The sequence below is a fragment of the Macaca fascicularis genome, chromosome 10 (genome assembly GCF_037993035.2).
Source record: "Macaca fascicularis isolate 582-1 chromosome 10, T2T-MFA8v1.1".
NCBI classification, from domain to species: domain Eukaryota; kingdom Metazoa; phylum Chordata; class Mammalia; order Primates; family Cercopithecidae; genus Macaca; species Macaca fascicularis.
In genome coordinates, this window is record NC_088384.1 from 118764400 (window position 1) to 118780281 (window position 15882).

Sequence of the window (15882 nt, forward strand, 5' to 3'; positions counted from 1 at the left end):
CCCCAGGAGCTTCCGTCTCTCACCACCCTCACCTCCCAGCCAGAGGGAGGCCAGGAAGCCAGGGAGATGCTGCCTGAGCGGCAAGGGTGCCCTCTCTCCACACCCCCTGCCAGAACTTACTCTGTGGCGTGTCTAGCTTCAGGGCAAGTGGGAGATGGAGCCCTTGGCTGAGACTTGGGGTGAAAGGGAGGGGAATTCAGAGGCGGCCGATGGACCAGCCCTGGCTATGTCCGTGGCTCGTGGGAGCCCAGACTTGCTGTGTGGACTGGGCTTGGTATCCTCATGCTGTCCCCCTTGGTGTCCCACATAGGCCCATGCTGGCACCCTGTGAACCCTCTGCTCTCTCTGAGGGTCATAGAGGGAGTGTGCCACCCTCAGTGAGCCGGGCAGCTGCCCTCAGACCCTCTTGCCCCTGGGGTTCCTTTCCCCATGGCATGGCCTCACGTTGTTAAAGAAAGCGTCTCGAATGGGCCTTTGCAGCTCCAAGGCGAGAACGACAGAGGAGGAACCATTTCAAGGTTTTGCTTTTGGAAACTCCTAGGAAGCGACTACAAAATGGAAGACATTTTTCCTATTTCAATATTTCTAAGCGTGGAGGACTCCCGACTGCGGGTCAAGTCAGACACTGGATCTCTGGAGACGCAGAAGTCATGTTTGTGCAAACTCCGTCCTTAGACCGAGGAGGAAGCAAGCCTGAAAGTCAGAGGGAAGAGATGCCCGCGCCACGGCACCCAGTCCTGCCTTCCCCAGAGGGCAGCCTGGCACAGCCACGTGGCAGGAAGGACGGGCATGACAAGACCCTCAGCGTCCTGCTCCAACTCCAACCCCGCCTCGCGCATCTCCTCACCTCCTCCTGGCGGGGGGCCGGACTGCTGAGCCTTCAAGAGAATGCAAGAGCTGCCCGTCCTTTCTCTCCTGACAATAAATGGAAGACTCACATTAGCCGAATGCAGCCCTTTTAGCTTTACATCGCCTAGTGTGCTCACAAGGACGCCTGGAAAGTTAACCACAAATCGGTGCATTTATAAGAGCCATAAGCCTGCAGCTTCTGGGTGAGAGCAGACAAAATGCTACTTCTGTTTTGCAGATGGAACAGACGGGCTGGCTTGGCCCTCTGCATCGCCTGTGTTGCCTGTGTGTTGTCTTTTTCCCAAAAGCAAATTGCAAAAAGAAAATGGCTTTCCGCTGGGGGCCCAGCAATTGGGAACCCTCCTTCTAGCAGGAGGCAGAGAGGAGAGTATAGGTGGGCCAGGGAGGGCATGAGGAGAAAAGGGAACGGGCTTAGAGGGCTGGGGCCTGCTATTCATCAGTTTTAAACCTGGTCCAGAGAAATTGGTGGGAACATCACAGGAAATTCTAAGGGACACTCTCTGTGTCCATCGGCCTGAGGTGCGTTCATAGCAAGCCCTTCCCAGGAATAATTTTTAGGAAACTGGGCTGCATTGAAATATGTCTTGGAAATGGATCTTCTTTCCTCAGAAGATAATCTACCTAATTCCCTGTTTCCTCCAAAACATCAGCTTTCTTTGTGTGTCTCTTGGCTGATTTCTTTAAACTTGCTGACAGGTTTCACAATCCAAGGTGACTCCAGGCCGTCTCTGCTTCACCCTTCCACGCGGTTCTGCTCAGCAGGCCTGGAAGGGCGCACGGTGAGATTGCTGGGTGGACAGGAGTCAAGGCTGTGCGTCTGTGAGGAGTCAAGTTAGAGCCGTGGCAACAAGTCCCCCCTCCTTCCTCTCCTCCCACCACCCCACTGCCTGCTGCCTTGGGCGGGATCCCAGAGCCACCAGCCCCGACCTGGGGCCCAGGCTGAATATGCAGTGTCTTCCACCAGCTCCAGGAATAAAACTCCATGTCACAGGCACAGAGGTGCAGGAGCCGCGTCCCTAACCCCTCTGTCTTCTGACCTCGGGCTGCACACTGGCCCAACCCCGTCCTGCCCACCACCGTTCCTGCTCACACACCACATTCCAGGACTCGGTGAAGGTGTTCTCCTTGGACAAGTCTTCCCAAACTGCCCCACCTCAGCCAGTTCCCCCAGACATCCGGTGCTCTCCCCGTGAACGTGCTTGCTGTAGCAGCCCCGCGGGTCAGCCAGCGCGGAGGCACTCAGTGGGCTGGGCAGGCAGGAGTCCCAAGAGCCCACAAGGCCCCAGCAGGGACATCAGGGTGCAGGACGCTGCGGTGCAGGATGCTGGGGTGCAGGGCGCCGGGATGCAGGGCGCCAGTCCTTGCTCCTGTTCACAGTCCAGCAAGCTGGGGAGGGACGTGGAACTTCATGGGCAAGGTTCCTCCCTAACTGTGCCTTCCCCGCTCCACACAGAGCCGCTCTCCGGGCCCCATCTCCTGGACACCCACCTCCAGGTGCGGAGCAGCTGCAGCCACCTGGACTGTGGCCTCTGCCTGCTCTGTCCTCATACCGGGTTGGCCTGTCCTGAGAGGCCCCCTCTGTCCTCACTCTCCACAGCACAGCTTGAGACACCAGAGCTGGACAGGAGGGGAGTGGTCTCTGAGCCGTGTGGAGCTGGGCTCTCGTCCTGAGCATCTTCTGCTTGGAGGTGAAGGCCAGGACGGGTGCAGCCAGGGTGGGCAAAGAGAGCCTGGGGGACCCTGGGCCCCTCGTGCTGTCTTGGAGGGGAGAGGTCTGGTGTACAGCAGGGACTGGGCCCCAGCGGCCTCTTCCCACCTCCCCAGCCCACTTTAGCCATCCTTCATTCACTCATCATTCAGCCAGGCTCTCTGGACACGGCCAGTGTGGGATGCTCACGGCCGGCCCGCTGTGCTGTGAGGACAGCGCCGTGGCTCCCTGTGCATCCGATGTGCCAGACCCTCTCAGGCTGCCGTCACTCTGGTTCTCCTGTCTCTCTATTCCGCATTTAAGGGCCTTGGTGACTCCTCTGGGCCCAGGACAGCCCAGCACAGCCTCCCCATTTCATGGTTGATGAGCTGCCTTAATCCGCCTGCCCCCTAATCCCCTTTGGCAGGTGCCCCAACATATTCATAGGTTCTGGAGAGTCTGGCATGACATGAACATCCTTGGGATCCTTACTCTGCCCACCATGTGGGCAGCGCCATCTCATCCACACCCATGAACGTGAGGCACAGTTAACATCCCCATATTCCAGAGGAGGAAGCCGAAGCTCAGGGCCACCTAAGGTTGCTCACTCTGGAGGTGGCAGAGCCAAGACTTGAAGCCCCTGGGTCGGACTGCAGATCCCAAGCCCTCTGCCTGGTTGGGTGGAGCAGAGTCTCATTCACACTGAGAAATCAACCGCAAGCAGGAGGAGACGGTCCCTGGAGCTGCAGCCAGCAGAGAGGGTCCCCGGAACTCCAGCCAGGGGAGAGGGTCCCTGGAGCTGCAGTCAGGAGATGGGGCTCTGTGCATCTGAGCAGAGAGAACACAAAGCATGGCAGGGCAGGCAGAGGATGCCCTCCTCCCTCCCGGCTGGGCACAGCCTTCTTTGCCAGGTGGATGCCAGCCCTGGGGAGAGGAGACAGAGCCTCCTGCGGGGTCTCAGAGAAAGGACAGGAGATGAGCATGGGAAGACCTGCTCCTGCCAGCAGGGACCCTCTGAGCCCCTGTGCCTGGTAGCCCAACACGCATGCAGGCATACACACATGCGCGCACACACAGACCATGTGGACAGCAGGCGATTCACAGGAAGACTTGCAGGTGCTGGCACCCAGGCAAGGGGAGAGGCTGAGCAGGTGAAGTGCTAGCTGTTCCCTCCAGGTGCTCACGATTCGCTCAACACACATCTCCCTGTCCTCTGGGTACCAGGCCTGCACCAGATTCCCGCAGAGCCAGGTGGAGGGCAGATGGCTCTTGGGGGCATGAAAATTAAGGGAACTTGACCGCTTTTGCCCACTAGGTGTGAGCCCTTGAACCAAGGGCTCACCAGGAGGCTCTGGCCTCCAGGCAGACGGCAGAGACACACTTGTTGATATAAGTCTGACGACTGTGTGAGTCAGACCATCCGGCTGAATCAGAGCCCGGAGGAAATACATGATTGAAAACTGGGCCCGTTGCAGAGCAGCCAGCTCTCCATGGAGCCATGTCAGGTTTGAATTAGAAGATTCTTGGCTTCTTAGCTGTGGCAGGTGAAGGAACCCTGGGTGATTTGGGATTTGGAGGGAGTGGTGAGACCTGGTCCCAGCGGGGGAGACCTGGGGTGGGGGGTCAACGGAGCAGGAGAGAGCATGGGAAGGGAGGGAGGCTGTAAGAGCAAACTCCCACAGTACACAGCCAGGGTGACCCTCAGCCCCAACTGCTTGAGACTGAGAGGGCTCCAGCTCCCAGGTCTCTGGACTTGGCTGCTTTAAAACCTCGAAAGTCCCAGGAAAACCAGAGTGAATGGTTTGTCCTACCCCGAGCCTCCCAGCCTGCTGGTGCCATCTTCCTCAGGCGACCTGCGGGCACTGTGGAACGGCCATCCCAGCTCACCTGAGGCCCAAAACAGGAATGCTGAGTGTCTATGACGCTGATGGGGACCTCACATAACTCTGGTGGCCAATCACTCTCCATCCTCAGCCAAGCGCACAAGACAGCCACGGCAACGCCCCGAGCATGTCCCCACGCGGGCAAAGACAGAGTGTGTGACCCCACTCTGGGCCATCCTCCTCCCACCCAGCCTCTCCAGCTGCCCTGCAGCCACCGGGGTGGGCCCTGGCCTCTGTGTGGAATGAAGTGTGTGCACATCACAGGATGCTCACAGCAGCCTGGCGACCTAGAGGCCACGTCGTGCATTTCACACACAGGAAACTGGGGGTCCAGGCCCGGTGAAGCTGGGATTTGAAACCACCTCCTCTCCAGCCTGTCACCCCGACCTGCCCTCTGTATCCCTGGCCTTCCTGGGGCCCATCCCACGCAGCAGCCACTGCACTTGTGGGCAGCCACGCCCGCTTCCTCTTCTGGTTCTTCCCTGAGAACACGGCTCACGTTTCCAGAGAGCTGGCCGAGGTCCAAGGGGCGGCCTGGGAATGTGAGGGACAAGGATGCCAATGACTGAGGATTGATCGGCCTGTAGCACAACCCCCAGAATCTGCCAACAGCCCCAGAGATGCCTGGAGCGCAGCCAGTGTGAGCCTGGAAGGAGGCTCCGCCCTCCTTGCGGGCCTGCGAACACTCGCTGTGCGTGCACATGTGCAGGTGCCGCTCCGTTTTTAAAGATCCTCCTTGGAACACTGTACGTCCTGGAACACGTGCAATTCCCGTGCTGTGGGTGGGAAAATCTATAGCCAAGCTCTACCAATTATGTTTATTACTTATCTTCTGTGCCTCTAACACATTCACGTTTCTCCCCCACCCACCTTCTTCCTCGTAGGAAACCAACTACTGCTGCCACTGAAACAATAAATGCCTGTTGTTTTAAGCCACTGAGTGTGGGGGCATTTTGTTATGCTGCAATAGATAACTGATGTAGATGTTATTGTAAACTTAATTTTTTCAATTTAGTAAGAGGGCTTCCTGCTAGCAAGAGTCGCCCAACAGTGGTTGGGGGCCTGAGGGAAGAGAAGGATGGAGGCTGGAGAGATGGTGACTCTCCTACATTCAGAAGCCTGAAGCCTGCTGTGAACCAGTGACGGGTTTTGCACATCCTGCTGGCATGGCCTCATCCTGTTCACCATCGCATCTGCTCCACTCGTGCAACACAGACCCACTGAGTGCCAACTACGTGCCGGGCAGCGTTGGAGGGACTCAGGGTAAGCTAGCCAATGAAACAAGCAGGGACCCCCACCCTTGGGAGCGTCTTCCAAAGACCTCTCGTGGTGACTCTTTGGATGTGATTGTCACCCCAGGCACAGATGACTACCTTGCTTGGTAATAAGGACATGGCCTTGCTCACACCACTCAGGGAACCACAGAAAGCCAGACTGTCCCCAGCACACGGGCTGCCCCTGTTCAGCACTCGTGCTGCACCCTAGCATCACAGCCGTGCCCGTGGACCTCGGTCCTTGCTGCCCTTGGGACCCGCCGGCTCCTCAACAGGCAGCATTGGGAATGTTGGGATCAGGGCAGCAGGTCTCCAAGGTTCTCCAGCTTGCAGGAGACACTCGCCCCCGGAGCCCTGCCCCCCACGAGGCTGTGCCCGGCTTCATGTGTCAGTGAAGGCATCTGGTGGCCAAGGGTGTGGCTGCATCACCAATGGGCATGACCGGACCCGGCCCGGCCCTTCCCAAGCTTCACCGGCACTTTCTTAGAGTTTCAGCTGTTTAGGAAGGGCTTCTGTCTGCAGAAATCAGAGAGAAAGGGGCAAACAACGTGGAGTTAAAAGCTTCCGGCTGCAGAGCCATCCGGTTGGTGAGTGCACAGGAGAACTCAGAACAGGCGAGTGCCTTGGAGCAGCTGAGCGGCGTAGCTGCCAGGAGTCCCCACCCGGGGCCCGCCATCCGCCGTGTAGAGCAAGGCCTTCCAAGTGACATTTTCCTACGTGGTTTTAAGCAAATGCTCCATCACAATATTTGCACTAAGTTGCCTTTTATGATTTTTTAAGCTCCCAGGCTAACTCAAAGATAAACCTTTGAAAATAAGGGCAGCTTAGCCAAAAGGTCAGGGGTTTGAAAACCAAACAATGAGCTTTGGCAGAGAGAGAGCACAATCTGCTGCATCCTCCTACTTTGGCTGGCAGAGGGACAGACTCCAGTGGCCATTGCTGTGGCCTTCCTCTTTGTGGGGGTCTCGACAGAGGCGCCTGACGGCCCAGCCCGTGGTCAGACCCCAGTGTTACCAAGACAGTGGTGAATGCCTGGACCTGACACTGTCCAGCACATGTACTCCCTGCGTGGCGTGGACACTAAGGTCCCCGCCCAAGCCCCTGTACTTATCTGGTGAATCGTGCCTTCCAGAGGACAAATCCGGCCTATTCCAGCCTACTCTAGTGATGGAACACCTCACCTCACCTCACACCCGACACTTAGCTGAGGGTATCCAGCCCCTCTTCAGCCTGACACCGACCTCGTTCATTCCCCGTGGAGACCCATCAGTAACAGCCCTGCCCTTCATTCAGCCACTATTCCCGTTTTACAGACGACTCAACTGAGGCACAGAGACGCTAAGGACACTCGTCCAAATGTGAAGTAGAGCAGGGCCAACGTTCAAACCCTATCTGCTGGCTTCTGAGTCCACTATCCTGGCTTCCAGCAAAGGGACCGCTGACATTTCCTTTGATGCCAGGATTTCTAAGCTGTGATGTTTGTGAGCTGCAGCTCCCTGACAACAGTATCAGGCTTCGGTTGAACAGAGAAGCCCAAAGCAGGGCGAGAACGGATGAATAAGCATGGAGTCCCACTGCCAGCCATCAGCTCAGGAGCCTTGAATTCTCCTAGCTGGGTGGGCCCAGGAGGGGGTTCCTCAGCCTCCCACTTCCCTCAACACCCTGCAACGCCTGCCCCAGCCTGCCCAGGTTTCCTGCTCCCAGCACAACAGCTGCAGCCAGCAACGTCCACAAAGGCCAGGCTGGTTCCCCAGCCCTGCACACACGCAGCAGCAGCTCTACCCAACCTCTCCCAGGGGTTCTGGGGAGGAGGGAGCAGGGGAGGGGACGGGGAGGGCCTAGAGAAGGGACAGTAGTGCCCTGGGGGCTCCTGGGCAACCCAGACATGCAGGGGACAAGCTTGTGCCTGGTCACCTATGCCAGTGCTACCAGTGCTATGCCAGTGCTACCAGTGCTATGCCAGTGCTACCAGTGCTATGCCAGTGCTACCAGGCGCTGCGGGGACAGGGAAAGGACAAGAATCTCGCTCTCACGTGGCTCCCGAGCCAGGGGCAGGGGCACCCTGTGAGGCGCTCCGAGGGAGGGAGTGTGCAAAGCCTGCAGGGCCTGTGAGGAGGCCCTGACGCGTGCTGTGGGGCTGCCCCTCCCAAATCCTGCTGGGGTGTGGGCTCTCAGGGTGACTTCTGATGACAAATCCAGGCAGTAATAAGGGACCCAGGGGATCACATCCCATAGCATCATGAGACCGGCCCAGGGTGCCAGGTGCGGGGCCCTGAGTGGGGAGGGTGCTGTTCTGGGCACCTGCTTTCCGCCCTCCCTCATTAACCCCTCCCTAGACTTTGATGAAACCATCTGTGGCTCCTGGCCTCTGCAGGACCCAGCCCCTCAGCTCCTCAGCCTCTGCAGGACCCAGCCCCTCAGCTCCTCAGCCTCTGCAGGTGTCCCTCGGTACTGCCTCACGCCCCTGCCCCAGGTGATAACTATGCCCTGAGCCCCCACCATTCCCACTGGGCATATCCCAGAAATACGCATTCACAGACCAGGCACGCCCATGACTGCAGCTAGATTTTAAAAGGAATCACAAGAAATGTAATCTCTAGTGGTCCTGGAGACCCCCTGGGCACCCAGCTTCTGGCACCCTGTGGACACCCAGGAGTAGGGGGGCGGCCCAACCAGCTGCGCAGCCGCCCAGCCCTGCCAGCGGGGAGCTTCCTCCCTCCCTGCCCTCCGGATACACCCTCACCCCCACTGAGCGAGCCCAGGGTTGGGGGGGGTGCATAGTTCCCTTACTAGCCGGAGCGAGAAATTGCGGAGAACAGGGAAAAGGGTGGCAGGAAGGGCCCGGTGCACGATACCCGCCGCACCCGCCCGGAATCCTGGTTCCCTGGAGCGCTCAACCCAGCCCGCCCTGCCCCGGGGAGCGCGAGGGGGCGACCCGCCAGGCTGCACCCGGGTGGGGCGGGGACGACAGCGGGGGCTGCCTCCCTCCTCCGCCGCCACCCCCAACTGCTGGGCGCGCCGCGCGGCCGCCGGCTTCGTGGAGACGCGCAGAGCCGGGAGGGCGCGGGCGCGGCGGGAAGTGTGCGGGGCTAGGGTGCGCGGAGAGCGCGAGGGAGGAGATTCGGAGCGAGGGAGGGGAGCGCGCCGGGGCAGCCGTGCGTGCATTCCTCCCGGCGCCACAAGCTCGCCCCGCGCAGCCCGAGCCAGGCTGGGCGCTGTCCTCGGGAGCCTGGGGAACCGCGCGATTTGGAGATCAGAGGCACCCGGAACCGGTGGCAAGCGCCGAGCCCGGAGACAGCCCGAGGAACCGCGGAGTCTGGAGCCAGGAGCCCGGAGCTGGGAGTCCGGAGCTGGGAGTCCGGAGGAGCGCGGAGCCCGGAGCTCGGGGCGGCGCGTCTGGGTCTGGCGCTTCCCGGCTGGACGGCGCGCCCGCTGGTCTTCGCCACGCGCCCTCCTCTGGGCTCCCGTTCATCGGTCCCCGACTGAGACGTGCCCAATCCGCCCGGACTTCCAGCCCCGGAGGCGCGGGACAGAGCCGCGGACCCCAGCGCCCACCATGCGCCTCAACAGCTCCACGCCGGGAACCCCGGGCACGCCGGCCGCCGACCCCTTCCAGCGGGCGCAGGCAGGACTGGAGGCGGGGCTGCTAGCCCCGGGCTTCAGCAACGCTTCGGGCAACGCGTCGGAGCGCGTCCTGGCGGCACCCAGCAGCGAGCTGGACGTGAACACCGACATCTACTCCAAGGTGCTGGTGACCGCCGTGTACCTGGCGCTCTTCGTGGTGGGCACCGTGGGCAACACGGTGACGGCGTTCACGCTGGCGCGGAAGAAGTCGCTGCAGAGTCTGCAGAGCACGGTGCATTACCACCTGGGCAGCCTGGCGCTGTCCGACCTGCTCACCCTGCTGCTGGCCATGCCGGTGGAGCTGTACAACTTCATCTGGGTGCACCACCCCTGGGCCTTCGGCGACGCGGGCTGCCGCGGCTACTACTTCCTGCGCGACGCCTGCACCTACGCCACGGCCCTCAACGTGGCCAGCCTGAGTGTGGAGCGCTACCTGGCCATCTGCCACCCCTTCAAGGCCAAGACCCTCATGTCCCGAAGCCGCACCAAGAAGTTCATCAGCGCCATCTGGCTCGCCTCGGCCCTGCTGGCGGTGCCCATGCTGTTCACCATGGGCGAGCAGAACCGCAGCGCCGACGGCCAGCACGCCGGTGGCCTGGTGTGCACCCCCACCATCCACACCGCCACTGTCAAAGTCGTCATACAGGTAAGCCTCAGTAACCAGCCCCGGGGCTCCCCTCTCCTTCACCCCAAAAGCAACGCCAGTGGTGTGCCTTCTGGGTAGGGAGTGGGAGAGAGGTCACAGAGACAGTCTACTCCTGTGAGGCTGCGAAGGCGGTTGGGGCAGCTTGGGTGCAGCTCCGGAGTTGCCAGGCTCAGCCCCTATCTTCTCCCCTCCTGTTGAGGGGATGGAGCCCCTGCCTGTGACCTCCCTGGGGTTGGTGGCTGGGCCTCCGACGTCTGTGAATTCCTTAAGTTCTAATGGAAACATGTGCGCTGGCACCTGCGTCTCCAAAGGAAGGGGTCCCTTTCATCAGCTTCTCAAAAGGCTTTGTGCCCCCAACAGGTGACGTCCTCTCCTCTGCAGAGAAGCCCCCAGACTGACTCTGCCAGTGCCTCCCAACTGCCTGCCCTGACCCAAACTGGGGAGTCAGAGCAGAACCTGATGCCATCTTGGGCTGGTTCCTAGTTTAGCCTCAGCTTTCCCATCTGTATGATGGGGTAGTCTTAGCATTGACCTCAGAAGGTAGAGCATTTGAGAGAGAATGTATGGGAAGTGTTTGCATGGCCCCCGACACATAGAAGCGCTCACAGGTACTATTACTGCTGGATGGTGGGGACGATGTTTCTGCTGGGAAGGTTGTGAGGCTCTGCGGGTGGTGGTGGTGTTGTGGTGAGGTGCGTAAAACTGGAGCCGAGTGACCAAGGGCCCCCCAAGGGTCTGAGCAAAGCGCCGTAGGAATGCAGGTGGGAAGCCCCCTTGGGAATCAGTTTGGCTGAGGTTCGTGGCTGGAGGGGAGGACTGATCAAACCAAAGTCCCGAGCCGGAGGTTGGTGTCCAGGGAGGAAGTCAGGGCTGGTCGGGCACCTTGGATGGCACCTTGGACACGAGCAGCCTTCGAGGTGTGGGGTTTCTTCCATTTCTGGTGGGCTAAGGAAGCCAGAGGGTGAAGGATCCAGGCAGAGTCGCCCACCTCTGCCCAGCTAGAGGGGCTGGGGTGGCTGGCTGTCCCCCTGGCTCCCGACACACCAGCATCGGCAGCCTCCCAGCTAAGCTTCTGTAGTTGCCTGGGCAGCCCTCATATGCCAGTGTGCCCGGTGGGGGTGGGGGCAGCAGTGCCGGGCAGGGCGTCACCTGGGCCCTAACTGACCCTCCACTGGCCACCACCCAGGTGGACTGGGGGGTGGGGGGTAGAACTGAGCTCCCAGTCTCCCCGGCTGCACGAAGAACTGGTGGCAACAGGTGTCTCCTCTGGGGGAGGCCCCTCCCACAGACACTGGTAGCAGGCAGTGAGTCAGGGCTGCTTTGCCTCTGCCGCAAGAGTCCCTGCCCTCCCCAGAGGCAGAAGTAGGCACGGCCCGTGGGGTAAACGCAGTGATAAGTGACCTCTCGCTCCCTTTGAGGCTTCATCTGCTCTCCCCAAGCTCCTGCCTTTGATCGGCATTGGCCAGGGGCGTGGAGGGGCCCCAGGGGCGACAGCCACCCAATCCTTCGGAAGGTGAGCAGTGGAGGGGTCAGTGCTGTCACTGCCCACCCAGGAGGTGTCCCCGCTCAGACCCCTGATCCTCCCGCTCCCCTGGCAAAAGGCCAGGAGCTCACCAGCCTCCACAATCCTCGAAAACAAACAGCTGAAAAGCACAGGGGTGTGACGACAGCTCGGCTCCACCCCCAAGAAAGTGTCCTCCCTGGCGTGCGTGGGTTCTCTGCCGGGTACTTGGGATTGGGCACCTGTGGGACATCACTTTGCCTCCCAAAGCACCACCTGCCCAGCCTTGTTGCTTCGAGGCTGCGAGGCAGATTTGGCCAAGTCATGCTGCGGCCAGCCACAGGCACTCGTCCACTCACAGAGGCCTGTGACACTTCAACCCTGGGACAGCGGCCCCACGCCCTGCAGATGCCATGCTGGCCGAGCGTTGCTGAATGCCCCTGGCATCCTCCACACCCTTGGAGAACATAGTTTCCACTTTTCTTTAAAGGGCTCAGCTGCGTGCCTGGGAGCGGCTGATTACAAGGGTGCTCCTCCATCCGATGCTGGCGGCCTGGGGCTTTCCAGGGCCCTAATGCCGGCTGCTCCCTGTGCTCGAAAAGAACATTCCTTGCAGGAGAGGCCTTGGCTTCCCCCGACCCCTGCTCTGCCATTTGCCATTTTACTAGAGGTTTCCCCAGAATTAGGGGGTTTATGGTCTCCCCGTGGGCTTCTGGGCCACTGGCAGATCTGGGTGAACATTCAGCTTTCAAACGATGATGTCTGACTGAGGAGGGGCTGGATACCCTCAGCTAAGTGTCTGCCTCTCAGTGACCACGTATGGAAGTGTTGGGGCAGTAGCCAATCAAATGGCCCCTCTTTCTAAAACAGGGGTCCTTTCCTGCCCCAGGGGCCCCTACAAAATTTTGGCTTGGGCACTTGCAAACAGAAATTGTGTTTAGAAATGAGGTGGTTTGGTGATAACACTTTGGAGCAACTTACGGTAATCCTCCCTGAAGCCAGCTGGGCATTTTCCTAGTGTGTAGCTGGGGCTGGGAATCGACGGTGGAGTGGGCAGGGCTCTCAGGCCAGCAGACAGGACCTGGTGCCCAGGACCCTCCCAAAGGCCCCAGCCCTGGCCCCAGTGCAAGCAGTGTGACTGGGAGGAGGTGCTGGGGGCTCAGGGACCTACGGGTGCTCCTGGGTTCCCCTAGACTGTCCTACCCCTCCTCTAGCCCACCCACACACGTGGCCCCACACAGGCAGATGGCCCTTGCTTCTTGGATGGTCCCCCATGGCACAGGTCCAACCTCCAGGTTTGACCTCGGCTGTGACAAGGTCCCGGTGGCACAGGCTCTGTGTGGCAGGGCTCAGGGCTGATGGCCCAGATGGTGGGTCATCAGAGTCCCATGCTTATCCATCCGCGGTGTGTATACTGAACGTATGTACACATGTGTGTCCAGGGACCCACAGTGGCAGGGGCCTGGGACCTCAGGTATCCGATTCAAATCAGATGAGGGATGAGGTGGCTGCAGCCTTTGAAAGTTTTAGAGACCCGCCCCGACCATGGCCCCACACAAAAGCAAACCCTCTCGGCCTCACAGGCACGAGTCCATTAGATCCTTCTGAGTGGCCGTGAGGACTCCTTTCATCACTGCCATTGTCTGCACCAAGCGAGTCCCGCTCCTGCAGGCTCAGCCTCCCTGCCTCCTCCTTTGTTTTCTCTGCAAGGCTTCTTCATATTGAGTACAAACAGCAGTGCTCTTTGCTGGGTTAGATCCCAACTCAGAGGGCACCTGCTCCCTCCCAGGGGCCGACGAGGCCTCGATTCATGCAGGAGGAGCTGGTCTCCTACAACCCCTGCTCCAGAGGCCTCCAGGAACAGACAGAGCGCAGGGCGACTTGGCGAACACCCCGGCTGTTCAGGGCTGGCAGAATTCCAGGAAAGGAGAGGCAGCTGAGACAGGGAAGGAGACGGGTTCCAGTGAAATCCGGCCGTGGATTATTTCAGGGCTCCTGTCCCGTGCCCCAGGCTGTGCCCAGCAACCTCCACAGGCAGCATCCTCATTCTTAGGAAGGATACAGAGGTGTTTAGAGTGTGGAGTCTGCAACTTATTCTCAAATCGTTCAGAAAAAAAGGTGTGGCCAAATGGAAGGAGAGCAAGCAGACAGTGAATCAAGGGAGGAGACCGCTCGCGGGCCACGCGGCACTGGGCTGCAGACCTGCCACGGGCAGCCGAGCGTCCTGGGTATTCTTCCTGCAACTGTTCAGCAGTGGGAACTTTTTCTAGTTAGAAAGTTGCAGAAGGCCGGGCATGGTGGCTCACACCTGTCATCCCAGCACTTTGGGAGGCTGAGGTGGGTGGATCACCTGAGGTTAGGAGTTCAAGACTAGCCTGGCCAACATGGGGGAACCCGATCTCTGCTAAAAATACAAAAATTAGCCGGGCGTGGTGAAGGATGCCTGTAATCCCAGCTCCTTGGGAGGCTGAGTCGTGAGAATCGCTTGAGCTTCAGAGGCAGAGGTTGCAGTGAGCCAAGATCACACCACCACACTCCAGCCTGGGTGACAAGAGGGAAAATCCGTCTCAAAAAAAAAGTTACAGAAGAAGTTGTTCTTCAAGGGGTCCTTAGAGCAGCCTGCCCCACTCTGACCTCCCCTGGGGGCGGGAAGGGGACCCACACCATGCAGCTCTGGGCGGCTCTGGCTCCGGCTGTGGCGGCCACAGTGTCCTCACCTGCAGCGCAGGGCTTCGAGTGCTGTTGGTGTGAGGCCAAGAGTCACACACTTCCTCCAGTCTGAAAAGCCAATGACCCTTTAGAGGAAAGGAGTGGAGCATTTTTCCTGCCTTTTCTATTCAAACGGTACTTTAGAATAACCCAAGAGTAGGTAAAGGGCAGCGTCTCGGTGCAGAAATGTTCACCAATAAGTGAAGAAGGAGACGGAGTGTTAGAATCCCACTCATCAGGTGCAGTCCTGATCAAACAACGGATGCAGGCATGGATTCTTGGCAGCTGCCGGTGTCACGAAGGGGAGTTAGGTGTGAGGTGAGCCCTGGTGTGCACACAGCCCCATGGCATCCTTGGAGCAAAGCCATTGAATCTGAATCTGATGGAGCCCCTGATGCCACTGCCAACACACAGGACACACCAGGGACAGAGGAACAGGGACAAATGCACCATTAGGATGCAGCCAGCAAAACCCAGACCACAAGAAACACCTCCAGACAAACAACTCAGTCTGTCCTACAAATAAACAGTGAGGGAATCGGAGACGGTGGCCTGGATTCTTAGCAAAGACTCGGACAAGTCAACCTGTTGCAGAATGCCGGCACCAAAGCCAATCATTCTTCATGCCAAGAAACAGCGAGAAAAGCCTGGGTAGTTGAATAGCTACAAATTCTTGTCCAGAACTGTTATGGGTATGGTTTTCAAAATGGTCCTGATCTCTTAGAGGTACATATGGAAGTGTTTACAGACAAAATGATACAATGTCTCAGATTTACTGAAGCATGGTCTGGAGGAAGGGGCTGTAGGATGGCAACAGAGGAGACAAGATTGGTCTTAAGTCTATAATCGTGGAAAGGGGGTGTCGATGACATTTTTGGTGTGTGTTTGAAAAATTTAGTAATTACAAGTTTTCAAAAGGTTAAAGTGCTATATGTTGGAAATAAAGAATTTGGAGAGTGAAATCAGACGTTCAGACGGTGACTCTGAGGCCGTGGGGGGTGAGAGGGCAGGACAGGACAGGGAGGCGACCTTGGCCTTGTTCCAGGCACTAGATCTGCCTGTTGGAGCCAGGTGGGAGACGGCAGGGAGAGGACCTGCAGACATGCAAGTCCACGTCTGTACCTTGTAACCCCATTTCCCGGATTAAGCAGAGGGCAGAGCCACCTGTTCACATCACGTGGCTGGAGAGACAGGCCTGGAGGTGCTCTCAGCAGGGGAAACCTAGTCTGACCCTGTGGTGCTCCCCATGGGACAAGGGTCAGGCTTTTGAGTGAGACAGGCAAGGGTGGGAGCATGAGGGGCCCAGAGCTGGCCATGGCTGGCTCTGACTGGGCTTGGAGTCCTCAAGAGTGACTTGGACCAGGGCGGTTCAGGCTCACCTGTTCACGGCTCTGCACTGGGACCCGTGGTCAGCTCTCCCAGGCTGTCCTACACTTGGACTGACAGTATTCTGAGGACATTCAACTCCAGGGATAAACGGGGTCGTGGGGCTGTGCCTGCAGTTCTGTGGGTGCTGAGGGCAGCAAGGGAGTACCGCCACCCTGTGCTTACCAAGAACCACTGCAAGCCACCCCACAGGCGAGGCAGGGCCTCGGGCAGCAGCCCAGGGATCTCCAGGTCTGTTCTCAAGGGCACCAGGGCTCCCAGCTGGTAGCATCTGATGATGAGCAGAGAGGGCCCTGGGCTGA

At 59.1% G+C, this 15882-nt stretch overlaps 1 protein-coding gene across 1 annotated transcript in view; it reads left to right on the top strand.

The window, feature by feature from the left end:
- The first annotated feature begins 8761 nt into the window (after positions 1-8761).
- NTSR1 (neurotensin receptor 1) overlaps positions 8762-15882 on the top strand; it is a 55015-nt gene continuing 47894 nt past the window's right edge. The window contains exon 1 of the mRNA XM_005569538.5: positions 8762-9984. Within this exon, the coding sequence (XP_005569595.1) occupies positions 9271-9984 (714 nt within the window). The 5' untranslated portion in view covers positions 8762-9270. The remainder of the gene's footprint in view (positions 9985-15882) is intronic.